Source organism: Theropithecus gelada, chromosome 14 (genome assembly GCF_003255815.1).
Source record: "Theropithecus gelada isolate Dixy chromosome 14, Tgel_1.0, whole genome shotgun sequence".
Lineage (NCBI taxonomy): Eukaryota > Metazoa > Chordata > Mammalia > Primates > Cercopithecidae > Theropithecus > Theropithecus gelada.
Window position 1 is genome coordinate 105,578,377 of NC_037682.1, and position 15,210 is coordinate 105,593,586.

The 15,210-nt window shown below is 47.2% G+C and overlaps 1 protein-coding gene across 1 annotated transcript in view; it reads left to right on the forward strand.

The window, feature by feature from the left end:
• HTR3B (5-hydroxytryptamine receptor 3B) overlaps positions 1–13,418 on the forward strand; it is a 40,482-nt gene extending 27,064 nt beyond the window's left edge. The window contains exons 7-9 of the mRNA XM_025357657.1: positions 10,090–10,300; positions 11,741–11,923; positions 13,072–13,418. Coding sequence (XP_025213442.1) covers positions 10,090–10,300; positions 11,741–11,923; positions 13,072–13,307 — 630 coding nt within the window. The 3' untranslated portion in view covers positions 13,308–13,418. The remainder of the gene's footprint in view (positions 1–10,089; positions 10,301–11,740; positions 11,924–13,071) is intronic.
• The last annotated feature ends 1,792 nt before the right edge of the window (positions 13,419–15,210 follow it).

The following is a 15,210-nucleotide window of genomic DNA, read 5'->3' on the forward strand; positions in this document are numbered from 1 at the left end:
CGGGCTCTGAGCATCCACTCACATTCCAGCATTTCACAGAACAGAGGTTCAGTGGGAGATGCTGGGCCCCTCCAGAAGATAACAGACACCAGAGGCCTGAAGCATGCCCTGCACCAGGAATCCTCCAATCTTTCCACACATACTCACATTATGGCTTCTAATTGCTACTCAGAAAAAACACAGACAAACCCACACACAACAACAACAACAAATTGGGAAGACTTTCTCATCAACATTATTGTCCTATTTTTTTATTGAGTAAATTATCAACTAATTCCAGATGCAGATACATAATATGAAAATATCATTAACTTGAATATCTTACGGGATTAGCCAATAAGGCCCACAGAGACCACTGGTAGCTTCTGGATCAGAGGGAACAATTAACTCCTCAAAATTATGATGGGAACCCACACTCCTCCAAGGCATCCCTGGGAATGCCCTTGGCTGCATTGTTCATAGCGAAATTTGTCCGCCATGAAACTGGGGGATGGTGGGATACAGGAGAGTGAAGCCTGCTGATTTGTACTCCAGAGGCAGCCATTCTCCTTTCTTTGGCCCCCTGGGAAACTGTTTTGACATGTGGTCTGCAGCAATTTCACACAACTGGTAAACTACATCATTAGTATATTAGCAGTGCATTCTTCTTTTCTGCAGAAAGTCAGCTAGTGGTGGTGGTAGTGAGGGGATGGTGGTCCTTCATGCCAAGTAATGGATTCGGTTGAAAAATAGAAACCACAGGTGGGTCAGGACTGCGCTCAAGGTGAATTATCCTAAAAACATACCTCTGGAATAAGAAGGAAAATTTAGACTAGACTAAGGTGCTCTGGTACAATGGATATGCTAAGGGGTGGTGATGAAATAAACTATCATTCACCGAGTGTGGTGACTCATGCCTGTAATCCCAGCCCTTTGGGAGGCCAAGGTGGGTGGATCATTTGAGGTCAGGAGTTCCAGCTAGTCTGGCCAACATGGCATAACCCCATCTTTACTAAAAATACCAAAACTTGCTGGGCGTAGTGGTGTGCACCTGTAATCCCAGCTACTCAGGAGGCTGGGGCATGAGAATCGCTTGAACCCGGGAGGTGGAGGTTGCAGTGGGCCAAGATCATACCACTGCATTCCAGCCTGGGTGACAGAGGGAGACTCTGTCAAAAAAACAAAGGAAGGAAGGAAGGAAAGAAGGAAGGGAGGAAGGAAGGAAGGAAGGAAGAAAAGAAAGAAAGGAGGGAGGGAGGGAAGAAGGAAGGAAGGAAGGAAGGAGAGAGAGAAAGCTAGCAAGCAAGCAAGAAAGAAAGAGAGAGAGAGGAGGGAGGGAGGGAAGGAAGAAGGAAGGAAAGAAGGAAGGAAGGAAGGAAAGAAGGAAGGAAGGAAGGAAGGAAGGAAGGAAGGAACTATTACTGAGGTTACAGGTATCCCTCAATTGGTTAAAGGTGTACACAGCTTTCCAGCAAAGCTCTTGTTAAATCTGGGCCTCTTAGACACAGCTGTGGTTTGAACCTGACTGATGTATAATGCTGGCTAGCAGCTAATCGCAAGTCATACCCTCCTGATGGTGGGCTTTGGGTTCTTGCCTAGAATTCTGCTCGGTTTTAAGCAAAGCTTGCAATGTGGGCTGTTTGTCCACTTTTCTTGTGAGGAAAAGGGAAGGAAAGCAAGCAAGTTTTTTTTTTTTTTTCTTTTTTAAATTTCAATGAGTTTCTTGGCTAAGAGTAAACACCTCATTAATTTTAAAGATATCAGCCCGCAAACATTATTAATGCAGCCCAAATAATGGAGAGCATTAAATGGAAATGTGAAGGAGTAGCACATGCAAGGTGGAACATAGTCACCTACCAAGCGCTCCTGAGAACACTGCACACGCCATTACCTACACTGCACGGAGGAGACAAACACAGGCAAGAGATGGGGCAGGTAAACAAGGCGTGAGCTTGCATGCACAGGCACACATGTGCATACCCACACACTCTCTCTTCATAGAGCAGCTATTATTTGTAGTTACATGTCACCCTCCTTCACCCTAAATGTTAATTCGTCAACAGCAGCTGAAGGTTTTCTATATACTATCTCCATTTTAATTATGATGAACAGAGACAGTGAGAAGATTGTTTAATGGAGGGGAGGCTTCCCTGGATCTCAGAGCCATGGTCCAGTTCCTCTGCTCTCCTCACTACCATGCTTCCCCCTGGGTACGTGTTGAAGTGGAAGTGTGCTGGAGGCAGGTGCAATTTAATTTCATGCTCTTGGAACTTTTCCATGGGTCCTTCTGCCCTGGGGGTAGATGTGGGTTATCTAGCAGGGCTGGCTTCCATCCTGGTCCTCAGGAGCAGAGTAGGGAGAGAATCCTGAGTAGAGTCACAGATCATATTTGGTGGGGCAGGAAGCCAGACTCAGGAGCAATTCTGCAGCTTCGGAAAGACTAAAAGTGGATTCAGTGACGATCAGTTTTCTGCCTGCCAACCCCGCGCAGCCTCCATGCATTTCTGCTCTGTGCACGGCGCCTAGGCTCATTCTCTTACTCCATACCGGACATCCCACTCTGAATTTAGCAACCAAGGCACCTGGGTTTCCTCCAACAGCCATTGGCCAGTGATGTGAAATTCAGAGCCTGATTCTATTATGCCAACACTGGGCCTGCCAGGGTCCTGACAGCAAAGGACCATCTCCTCTTAATCTACTTGCCGGCTGTGTCTCAGTCCAGGCTGCTCAGCAGGAGGTTGGGGACAGGTAGGGAAGGCAGGAGAAGCAATAATCTATTCTAAATTCATCCTTACCCTTGGCCTGAGGTACACTGCTGCCATTTATCCTAAATCAAGTGCTCCGGATGCCCTATGAGTTTCAGCTAATGTGCAATCATAGCTGTCGACTCTGGGACACAAATTGTTTATCAGAGGACACCACGGATGCTTTGGAGTCAGTCTACGTTCCACAGGGGGCCCAGAGCACAGGCACTTCTCCCTACAAAGATGTCTGTGCACAGCCTGGGACCCGGTCCAGCAGCCATGGGAGGGGAGGTTTCCTCCAATATCTTATTGGAGGTGCTGGTTCCCAGAAACAGCAGGGTGAGCATTTGATTTTGCATGGCAGTGGTTTTTTTTTTCTTTAAAGAATGAGGGTAGAAGTGGGAGGAGGTAGGAATACAATTTAGGAACTCGTGTTGGATGGAAAAGGGTGGACAGCTGTGGAAACTAAACCGAGCCCAACCACAGATATCCTCACACCAAGTAAAGTGTTTATTTGGGCAGGAATTGGGGTGCCCACAGGGTGTCCTAGAAAATGCAAAGGGGCATTTGGGAAAGAAATGCCTTTATCCTCTTTTTCTGTTATAATATTTTTCTAGATTAGGTGGAGTAACTTTGTTGAGATACTTATTGAATGCAGCTCATAAACTTGATAGAAGATAAGATCCCTCTAAGCGCCAGCAGATAATACGAGAGAGAGAGAGAATTTAGAGCCCCAGATATCCTTTCTGGGTCACTCAAGTGATTTGGGACTCACGGACTGACTTTCTGCTCATCCAGTGCAACCCATAGTCTAGATCCAAGAAACTCTGACTCTGGTGCTTAAATGGCAGCAACTTTCCTGTTCTTTCTGAGTTGGGAATGCTGGGAGGGGCTTTGGAGAGGAGGAAAATGGGCTTCTGTATGAAGCGGAGTCTGGGCGTCAAAATTCCAACTATGTCATAAAGACGGTCATGCAAAATTGAGTACTGGTGGGGTCTACCATCAAGGAGGCAATTAGAGGCTAACCTTGGGGCCTATTCCATCTCCAAGGAGCTCTCCACACACACATTCTGAATTAGATTGATCTCTTTCATTAACATCAATAGGCTCCAAATACCTTTGTGTACTTATTATTACCTGGCTTTAATGGATAATGAAATTGTGGCATAATATTGCTAACACCTGAAGGGTGTCTAATGGGGAACATGGACTGAAACTAAAGTGCTTTTTCTTCCCTTTCTGTGGAATTTAAAGGCACCAGCTCCTTTAGTCCATTAGAAATGATGGGCTGTGGGTAGGGGCAGTTTTGCAGAGAGCAGTGTCTCACTGAGCAGGTGACATGCCTTCTACTTAGCAGAAGCAGGAGTCACTGCTTTTTGCATGATCTGCAGAGAGGTCACCCTCAGAAAGACTGATCTCAAGAGGATAGCTCCCATTCGGGCTAACTCCACATTTCCATTATATTGGAAGTAAAAGTAGCACTACTACCAGACTGCAATACAATTCCACGAACATCTTTCGGGTTCTCACCATGTGCCAGGCTCCATGGTGAACACTTAGGGCATAATGATGAATAAATGAAGGTTCCTGACATCTATCACAGATCCCCAAAATCTGCCCAGGGAGACACAATAGCAATAACCACAAAGCTGAGCCCTTACTCTATGCCAAGCACCATTTTAAGAGTTTGTATCTATAATCCTCACATCCCTAGGAGATGGGTGCTCCAAGTATCTGCATTTTTACAAATAAATGAATTGAGGTGCAGAGAAGTTAAGTAACTTACAGGAGGCTGCAAAGTGACTGGTGGAGCCTGGACTTGAACCCAGGCAACTTGACTCCAGAAACTATGTGCCTAATCCTATATCATGCTGACACACAACTAAAGGCAGAGCAGTATATTCCGGTCCATTCTTTGCCATTCGCCCACTGTGCATTACTTGGTAAGTCACGTGTATTAGTGTCACGAGGTTGCCATAACAAAGTAGCCCAAATTGGGTGACTCAAAACAACAGAAATTCATCTTCTTGCAGTTCTGCAGGCTATAAATCTGAAATCAAGATTTGGGCAGGGCTGGTTCCTTGTGAGCGTTCTGAGGGAGAAGCTGCACCTTGCCTCTCCTCTGGCCCTTGGTGGTTGCCAGGAACCGGTGGTGTTCCTTGGCTGGCAGATGCATTGCTCCCATCTCTGCCTCCATCTTCACATGGCCTTCTCCACGTGTGTCTCTTCTCTTTTTATCAGAACTCCAGTCACATTGGATTGAGGGCCCACTCTACTCTGGTATGACCTCATCCTGCTCTAGTACATCTCCAGTGATCTCATTTCCAAATAAGGCTACATTCTGAGGTTCCAGGAAAGACATGAATTCTTGGGGGCCCTTTTCAACCTAGTAGAGTCTGCAACCCAAAATCCACTTCTGCTCCACGTACAAATACATTCAGCCCCATCCCAACATCCCCCAAAGTTTAACCCAGCGTCATTCCAGTGTCAACTCTAAGTCCAAAATATCATCTAGATATAAACTCAAAAAGTCCCAAATCTCATTGTTTAAATGATCTAAAGCAGGTATGGACCCTGACTATGGTCCATTCTGGGGCAAATTTTCTCTCCCGCAACAGACTCATGAAACAATCACCAGAATCTGCTTCCTGATCCTACAAGATGGGATAAGGGCAGGGAACTGTCTTATTAATGGTACTAACTTCAGTATTTAGGATAGTACCAGACAACCTGTTCATGCTCAATTAATGTTTATTGAACAAAGGAATAAAGGGCTCTGATTATCCAATGGAGATAATAAAAACAAAAAATTTCTGAAAACTAGAGTTTCTTTAGGCTGCACTGGGTTTGCAGGGAAAATTGGTCTAGTCCTGGCGCTGTGGCTCACGCTTGTAATCCCAGCACTTTGGGAGGATGAGGCAGGTGGATCACCTGAAGTCAGGAGTTTGAGACCAGCCTGGCCAACATAGCGAAACCCCGTCTCTACTAAAAATATAAAAATTAGCTGGGCGTGGTGGTGGGCACCTGTAATCCCAGCTACGCAGGAGGCTGAGGCAGGAGAATCGCTTGAACCTGGGAGGCGGAGGTTGCAGTGAGTTGAGATTGTGTCATTGTACTCCAGCCTGGGCAACAAGAGCGAAACTGTGTCTAAAAAAAAAAAAATTAGTCCATAGGCAACATTGCCACCTAAATCAACCACAAGAAAAATGTGGGTTCTTTCTTCTGGAAGAAAACCAAAAACCGAAACTATATGTACTATTTCGTGTGTCTTAGAAATGTGAACATCTTTCCTAAAGGTAGGAGAATGGATGAGGTGGTTTTGGAAGGTCTATCTAGTTTTACGATTCTATAAGCCAAACAAAGATGAGACATGTCTTTGCTTTATGTTACAGCAGAAGCTAATTGTCCACCCTTGTCCCTGTGTCTTTTCCCTCTGCCTTCATTTACTGTTGACATCCAGTGAGGACTATCTTTCTGACAGGGTCAGCTAATAATATGCAGGGCTTAGTGAAAAATGAAAATGCAGGACCCCTTATTCAAACATTATTAAGAATTTCAAAATAGCACCAGTAGAGCACTAAACCAAGTGCAGGACCCTTTCAAGAGCAGGTTCTGTGTGACTACACGGGCTCCATATCCGCAAAGCCCGCCTACCTCCTAACCTCTTAGCTCTTTCCACAGCTCTCCCTCAGATGATTTCTCGGGGAACACATAGTCTGATAAACCTGCACTTTCTTGGAAATCAGGGACCTTGAGGGGCCACACCATCCATCTCTGGTTCTGTCCCAGACATCGATTTACTGTTGTGTCAGCCTCTGGGTGGAGAGGTGTCATCTCAGCTTGTTTTCTTTACATAGGCACTTTCTGTAGAGAGCACAGCTGCTCATCTCAGTTGTACCCAAGATATTTTCAAGGCAAAAGTAAACTGCTTTTTGAAAAAGGAGGAAATCAAGGCATGGAGGGCTTGACTACATCATCCAGGAGGACTTAAACTAGCCCATGTAGACACCTGGAATCAAGGGGCTCAGGAACTCTGTCCCCTTGATTTTTTTTTTTTTTTTTTTTTTGAGACAGAGTCTCACTCTGTTGCCCAGGCTGGAGGACAATGGTGCGATCTCGGCTCACTGCAAGCTCCACCTCTTGAGTTCAAGCGATTCTCCTGCCTCAGCCTCCTGAGTAGCTGGGACTACAGGCACACGCCACCATACCTGGCTGATTGTTGTACTTTTAGCAGAGAGGGGGTTTGACTATGTTGGTCAGGCTGGTCTCAAACTCCTGACCTCAAGTGATCCACCCGCCTCGGCCTCCCAAAGTGCTAGGATTACAGGTCTGAGCCACCACACCTGGCCTGTCCCCTTGATTTTGAGTCTGGGCTTTTTTCTGCTTAACCAACGTGCCTTCTTGTACTTTGCTTATATTTTTCTTCCCCTTTGTGTAGTATCTGCCAAGTCGCTAGGGAGTGTTCCCATTTCTACCCTCCAGAGTCAGCAGGCGTGGTCACCCCCTCACCCTGACACCACAAGGCTAGATCACCAACAGCCCAGACTGGGTCACAACATAAAACACCCATGGACTCTGGCCACTTGACTCCCTTTTTCCTGCCCCCACCTAACCACAGCCATCTCAGTCACTGCATGATGACAGGAGCTAGAGGGGTGCAGGCTGATGACAGTTAATTTTGTTGTTGCTTCCCTTGTTGACTGCACTTTGGTAGAAATGTGTTTTAACCAAATTATTGCAAAGCAGTGAGTGACGCTCCGGTTTAGGCTTTTGCAGCCAATTATGGCTTAATGCGAATGACAACAGCCAGACGACAATATGCCAAACAACTCTGGCTTGCCAAGCTCCACAGAGGCAGGATATGCTCCCAGACCCAATGGCTGGAGAGCCCCCACTCTTATCAGCAAGGCGATGTTTCATCTCCCCCAGTCAAGCTCTTCCCCCAGCACCTCCTGCTCCATCGCTGGTCTCTGCACTTCATCTCTTCCCTGAGCTCATTTCTTTGTGACACTCTTCTCCGGTGGGAGATGGGGATGAAGGATAAGAACCCTGTACTCAACTCGGAGAGGTTGAGTCAGGTCAAGAGTTGTAGCTATCCTGTCCTGGGAAAAAGCACTGGGCTTGGAATCAGAAGATATGGGGGCACATCCCGGCTCTGTCCCTTACTCAACTTACCCACTTCAGGGGGCTCAGTTTTCCTTTTGAAAATCTATAAAATGGAGGCTATTACCTACCAAGTTTGCAGTGAGGATTAAATAAATCACACCATATGTGTGAAAGTGTCCAGCACACTATCTGACACATATTGAGCAGTTCATTGTTTGGTGAATCAGAGAAATGGGAGATTTCAAATGTTATTTTTGTCCAAATCCAACAGCAAAGGGCCCAGAATACTCATTTGTTTCATAAACATTTATTGAATGCCCACTATAAGATAGGTCTTATTTTTGGCCCCTTGGGGGATTATCATTACCCCAGAGATGGGATGAGATGAGAGTCCAGGCCGTAGTGGGGAAGCAGCCCTGCCATTCACCCGTTTCTCTTTACGAAGGATGAGAATAGAGTATGTGCTTATTAAAGACACTGCCCATCATCATTTCAAAGAAGTGAGGTATAAAAATTGGCAACAATATTAGTAATTTTATGAGACTCAAATTTCAAGCTACAAAAGCAGCTCTGTGTGGCCAGCATGGTGCAGGCCAGCAGGACAGCTTCAGGCGGCCTCCACTGAGACCCACTCCTCCACCCCCTGCATCTGTGCTCCTGGAGACAGAGCTGTGGCTTGCAAAGATGGGACCGCTGGTCATGTTTGGCCAGTGGGGAGAGGGAGTGGGCAGGGGAAGCAGTGGCCGGAGATGGGAGGAGGGAGGAGGGCTGAGTGGGGGTACTTAGCTCTCCATTTCCGCCAAAACCAGTGGAGTCAACACCAGGCAGACTAAGAGAAAACCACAGGTCCTGTCTGGCAGCCTCTGCACAGCTTTCTCTTCAGGTCTGGTCACCACACCAGCCCTTGGCTCCTTCAGGCCTAAGGGTGGTAACAGCTCACCCAGTCCCCCAAAAGCCCTGGGGTCTGCCCTGCATCTTGTGGTTTCCCTATAGCCTGCTCACACCTTGCAGATAGTCTCGTTATTGAGCCCTCTTCAAACTTCCAAATTTAATTGTGCAAGTTTTCTGGCCCAGAATGATAGACACACAGGTGGTAAGGAGCTCAGAATCCAAGGAAGGAGATATATTAGACCAAAAAGTAATATAATAGGCCAGGCACGGTGGCTCACACCTGTAATCCCAGCACTTTGGGAGGCCGAGGCAGGGGGATCACCTGAGGTCAGGAGTTCGAGACCAGCCTGGTCAACATGGTGAAACCCCGTCTCTACTAAAAATACAAAAAATAAGCCAGGCGTGGTTGTGCACACCTGTAGTCCCAGCTACACGAGAGGCTGAGGCAGGATAATTGCTTGAGCCTGGGAGGTGGAGGTTGAGCTGAGATCGCGCCACTGCACTCCAGCCTAGGCAACAAGAGTGAAACTTCGTCACGCACACACACACACACACACACACACACACACAAAGTAATACAATATATTGCATAATAAATGGTTTCAGAAGGAAGATTTTAGTTTCAAAACAGTTTCTCACTTACCAGCTGTGTAAATTTAAACAAGGAATTCAACCTCTTTGAAACTCAGTTTCCTTGTTTGTAAAATGAAGTTAATGATACCCAGCCTTTAAAGTTGTGAAGATTGAATAAGTTAAGTTTATGAGCCACTGAGTCTGGTGCCTGGCACACAGCAAGTGGTAAGTAAATGCTAGCTACTGCTTCTTATTATAACTGTTAATACTATTAATAGTATTAATATTAGCTCTATGTAAAACTTTTTTTTATTTTTTTTTTTATTTTTTTTTTTGAGACAGAGTCTGGCTCTGTCACCCAGGCTGGAGTGCAGTGGCCGGATCTCAGCTCACTGCAAGCTCCGCCTCCCGGGTTCCCGCCATTCTCCTGCCTCAGCCTCCCGAGTAGCTGGGACTACAGGCGCCCGTCACCTCGCCCGGCTAGTTTTTTGTATTTTTAGTAGAGACGGGGTTTCACCGTGTTAGCCAGGATGGTCTCGATCTCCTGACCTCGTGATCCGCCCGTCTCGGCCTCCCAAAGTGCTGGGATTACAGGCTTGAGCCACCGCGCCCGGCCTTTTTCTCTTTTCTAAACCAAAAAGTAACCTGAAACATATTTCTAAGATAAGTTACACAGACTTTTTCACATGATGCAAAAATGTTGGGACTTTGGGGAGCATTCCTGGCTGTGAATTTGGCCAAATCTGAGTCTGTTGGCCTAGACCCTCTTTTCATCAGATCGCTTGTTCCTGGCCAGGTGGTGATGCGCAGACACCCCCTGGTCTATGTCGTGAGTCTGCTGATTCCTAGCATCTTTCTCATGCTGGTGGACCTGGGGAGCTTCTACATGCCACCCAACTGCCAAGCCAGGATTGTGTTCAAGACCAGTGTGCTGGTGGGCTACACCGTCTTCAGGGTCAACATGTCCAACCAGGTGCCACGGAGTGTAGGGAGCACCCCTCTGATTGGTAAGCAGCCTCGGGGTCACTGGACACTCATCTTCCCTGACCCCTGTGAAAGATCTGATGCTGGCCAGGCATGGTGGCTCACGCCTGTAATATCAGCACTTTAGGAGGCCAAGGCAGGAGGATCACTTCAGTTCAGGAATTCAAGACCAGCCTAGGCAACATAGTGAGACCTTATCTCTACCAAAAATTTTAAAAATCAACAGGGCATTCAGTGTATACTCACTACAGCCTCCACCTCCTGGGCTCAAGTGATTCTCCTGCCTCAGTCTCCCGCGTAGCTGGGATTATAGGTGCACACCACTACACCCGGCTAATTTTTTGTATTTTTAGTAGAGACAGGGTTTCACCATGTTGACCAGGCTGGTCTTGAACTCCTGACCTCAGGTGATCCACCCACCTTGGCCTTCCAGAGTCCTGGGATTACAGGCATGAGCCCACCGTGCCTGGCCTGTTTGTTTTTATCCTCAGTTTCAACCAATTACTCAAAGTGACTGAGTCATTGATTTCAGCTATTCAGGAACCTGAGGCAGGAGGATTGCTTGAGTTTAAAAGTTTGAGTCTGCAGTAAGCTATGATCCCACCACTGCACTCCAGCCTGGGTGACAGCAAGAAGGGAAGGGAAGGGAAGGGAAAGGGAGGGGAGGGGAGGGGAGGGGAGAAAAAGAGAGAAAAAGAAAGAGAGAAAGAGAGAAAAGAAGGAACGGAAGGAAGTAAAGAAGGAAAGAAGGAAGGAAGGAAGGAAAAAAAAAAAGAACAAGCCAGATGCATTGGCTCACACCCATAATCACAACACTTTGGGAGACTGAGGTGAGAGCATTGCTTGAGCCCAAGAGTTCAAGACAACATAGTGAGGCCTTGTCTCTCTCTCTCTCTCTTTTTTTTTTGAGATGGAGTCTTGCTTTGTCTCCAGGCTGGAGTGCAGTGGCGTGATCTCCGCTCCCTGCAACCTCCGCCTCCTGGGTTCAAGCGATTCCCCTGCCTCAGCCTCCGGAGTAGCTGGGACTACAGGCGCCCGCCACCATGCCCGTTTAATTGTTTGTATTTTAGTAGAGACGGGGTTTCACTGTGATGACCAGGATGGTCTTGATCTCCTGACCTTGTGATCCACCCAAAGTGGATCACAAAGTCTCAGCCTCCCAAAGTGTTGGGATTACAGGCGTGAGCCACCACATCTGGCCGTGAGGCCTTGTCTCTACAAAAAAAAAAAAAAAAAAAAAAAAAAAATTTGCCTGGTGTGGTGGTGTATGCCTGTAGTCCCAGCTTTTCAGGAGGCTGAGGAGAGAATCACTTCAGCCCAATAGGTTAAGGCTACAGTGAGCCATGATTGCACCACTGCACTCCAGCTTGGGCAATAGAGCAAGACCCTGTCCCTAAAGAAAAAAAAATCTGATGCTGCATTTCAGACTGGAGGCTAACTGCACCTCTTCTGGCTTCTCTCAGGTCACTTCTTCAGCATCTGCATGGCCTTCTTGGTTCTCAGCTTAGCTAAGTCCATCGTGTTGGTCAAATTCCTCCACGATGAGCGGCGTGGTGGACAGCAGCAGCCCTTCTTGTGCCTTCGAGGGAACACCGATGCTGACAGGCCTAGAGTGGAACCCAGGGCCCAGCGTGCTCTGATAACAGGTGTGTGAGAAGCCTTGTGCTTCTCCCCTGTCTGGGTTGATCACCTTAAAAATTCATTCCCGTTGGTGATGTACTGGGTATTGTGTTGGCTTATGTGAAAAATCTAAAACAACTGCTTCTTAACCTGGGTGTGGCATTTTATATTATCTCTCTGGAGACTGAAGGCGGCCTCCTTCTGGCTTTCTAGAAAGTCTCATTTTGTTGTTTTTTGGTTTGTTTTGGTTTGGTTTTTTGAGACGGGGTTTGCCATGTTGCCCAGGCTGGTCTCGAACTCCTAGGTTCAGGCGATCTTCCCTCCTTTGCACCCCAAAGTGCTGAGATTGCAGGTGTGAGCCACAGCGCTCAGCTGAAAGTCTAATTTTGGCTTGAAGTTCTGGCCCTCAGTTATTCTTTGTTTGTTTTAACAGAGTCTCACTCTGTCGCCTAGACTTGACTGCAATGGCACAATCTTGGCTCATGGCAGCCTCTGCCTTCCAGGCTCAAGCTATTCTCCTGCCTCAGCCTCCCAAGTAGCTGGGACTACAGGCGTGTGCCACCATGCCTAGCTAATTTTTGTATTTTTAGTAGAGACAGGGTTTTACCATGTTGACCAGGCTGGTCTTGAACTCCTGACCTCAGGTGATCTGCCCACCTTGGCCTCCCAGAGTGCTGGGATTACAGGCATGAGCCCACCGTGCCTGACCTGTTTGTCAGTTTTTATCCCCAGTTTTAACCAATTACCCAAAGTGACTGAGTCATTGATTTCAGAATAGGAAAGTGCTGGCATACACATGCACACATGCATACATGGAGCTTGTGTACATTTAGGTTCTAGTTGCTTAACGTGAACAAGTATAAGAATCATCCCAGCCCCTAAAGCTCCTACTGAGTCCATTTAGGCTGACCTCTAGCTCAGAAAATCTCCTGAACGGATCCAGCACACATACACCCTGCTTACATAATACAGCTCTGACGTGTTCTCCGAGGCTTCCTGCAGTACAATCTTGCCTCCCCTAATCGGGTGGGGAGAGTACCCAACCCAAACACAACCCACTGCTCAGTTTCACCCACAACTGTCCTTGAAGGATGAGGCCATCAGCTTCAAGAGAAAGTCCAGGTGGATCTTAGTAGTCCCTGGCTCACCCAGGGTGTTTTCCTCCATCATGCAGAGTCCTCGTTCTATGGAGAGCACCTGGCCCAGCCAGGAACCCTGAAGGAAATCTGGTCGCAGCTTCAATGTATCAGCAACTACTTCCAAACTCAGGACCAGACAGACCAACAGGAGGCAGAGTGGCTGGTCCTCCTGTCCCGCTTTGACCGACTGCTCTTCCGAAGCTACCTTTTCATGCTGGGGCTCTACACCATTACTCTGTGCTCACTCTGGGCACTGTGGGGTGGCGTGTGAAGACTGAAGTGTTCTGATCTCAATAATTGTGCTGGCATTTAAGAGAGAGAAGAGGGGGAATAACAGTGGGTTAAAAAGCTTTCTGGGTCGGGTGTGGTGGCTCTTGCCTATAGTCCCAATGCTTTGGGAGGCCATGGCAGGAGGATTGCTTGAGCCCAGGAGTTTGAGACCAGCTGGGGCAACATAGTGAGACCCCATCTCTACCAATAAATAAATAAATAGATAGATAGCTGGGCATAGTGGCTCATGCCTGTACTCTCAGCTACTTGGGAGGTTGAGGTGGGATTTGGGAGGCCACGGCAGGAGGATTGCTTGAGCCCAGGAGTTCAAGACCAGCTGGGGCAACATAGTGAGACCCCATCTCTACCAATAAATAAATAAATAATTAAATAGATAGATAGCTGGGCGTAGTGGTTCATGCCTGTACTCTCAACTATTTGGGAGGTTGAGGTGGGAGGATTGCTTGAGCCCAGGACTTCAAGGCTGCAGTGAGCCATGATTGCACCACTGCACTCCAGCGCGGGCAACAGAGCAAGACTCTGTCTCAAAAAAAATAAATAAATAAAAGGCTTTCTGCCTTCATTGCCTTTCCACTGAGTCCAGGTTCATACACCTAATAGTCTGCTGTGTGAGCCAAGAATCATATGTTCATGAAAATGTATAAACAGTATGAGTGTACAGTAAAAAAGTTAACTTTCCTTCTTATCCCAGTCCACTCACCCAGAGTAACCACTGTTAGTAATTTCTTCCGGAAAATTTCTAGGCTCACACATGCATTTATGTACGCTTAAGCAGTTTTTTAAAAAGTATAAGATGGTTCCATTTTCCAGCCCTGCCTTGGCCATTTATTCAGTCGCCCATTCAACAAAACCTTTACTGAGTATTGATTAAGTCCTAGGCATTATGTTTGGCACACCAGAGAATACAAAATAAGTCAGCACAGATTATTATTCACTCGATATGATTCCCATGGTCAACATGGTACCAACCAACCAGAGCATAAAATTCCTGCCATAGCCCTCACCTTCTGAAGCTCTTGTTACCACTTCCCAGCTAAGTCCGCTGCCTCCACCCTCTTCCTGTGCCTCCTCAGCAGTGCATCCCCACTGGAGAGAACCCAGGTGCCAAGGCTTCTTTTTTCTTTTTTTTTTGAGGCAGAGTCTTGCTCTGTCACCAGATTGTAGTGCAGTGGCACAATCTTGGCTCACAGCAACCTCCACCTCCCAGTTGAAGCAATTCCCCTGCCTGAGCCTCCCGAGTAGCTGGGACTACAGGTGCACGCCACCACACCCGGCTAATATTTTGTATTTTACTAGCAGGTGCCAAGGCTTCTAAGCCCAGTCTAGCACATCATTTAGTCCACACACAAGGGGCAACGCACGGAGAGGGAGGACAGGCATGGTCCACGGTCCTTTGCTTCAAGGAAGTTATAATCCAGTGTCCCTGAACTAGTCAGCTAGGAAATACTACCCACTAAGTAGCTTTAAGAGAGATTTATTTTCTCACCAGTCTGGAAGCTAGAAGCCTAAGATCGAGGTGCAAACAGGGTGGCTTTCTTCTGAGCCCTCTCCTTTACTTGCAGGCTGATGTCTTCTTGCTGTGTTTTCACATGACGTTTCCTCTGTGGATGCTCATGTCTGTGTCCAGATTTTCTCCTCTAACAAGGGCACTAGTGTTGTTGGCTTAGGGTCCATCCTAGTGACCTCTTTTAACCTTAAGTACTTTTTCAAGGCCCTATGTTCAAACACAGTCATATTCTGAGTACTGGGGGTTAGGATGTCAACATATGAATTTGGGGGAGTGGGGAGCAGCCAGAGGGGACATATTTCAGCCCGTAACACTCATGATTCTGGAGGTTTAGCAAGTTCAGAATCTGCGGAATAGGCCTGCAGGCTGGAGACCT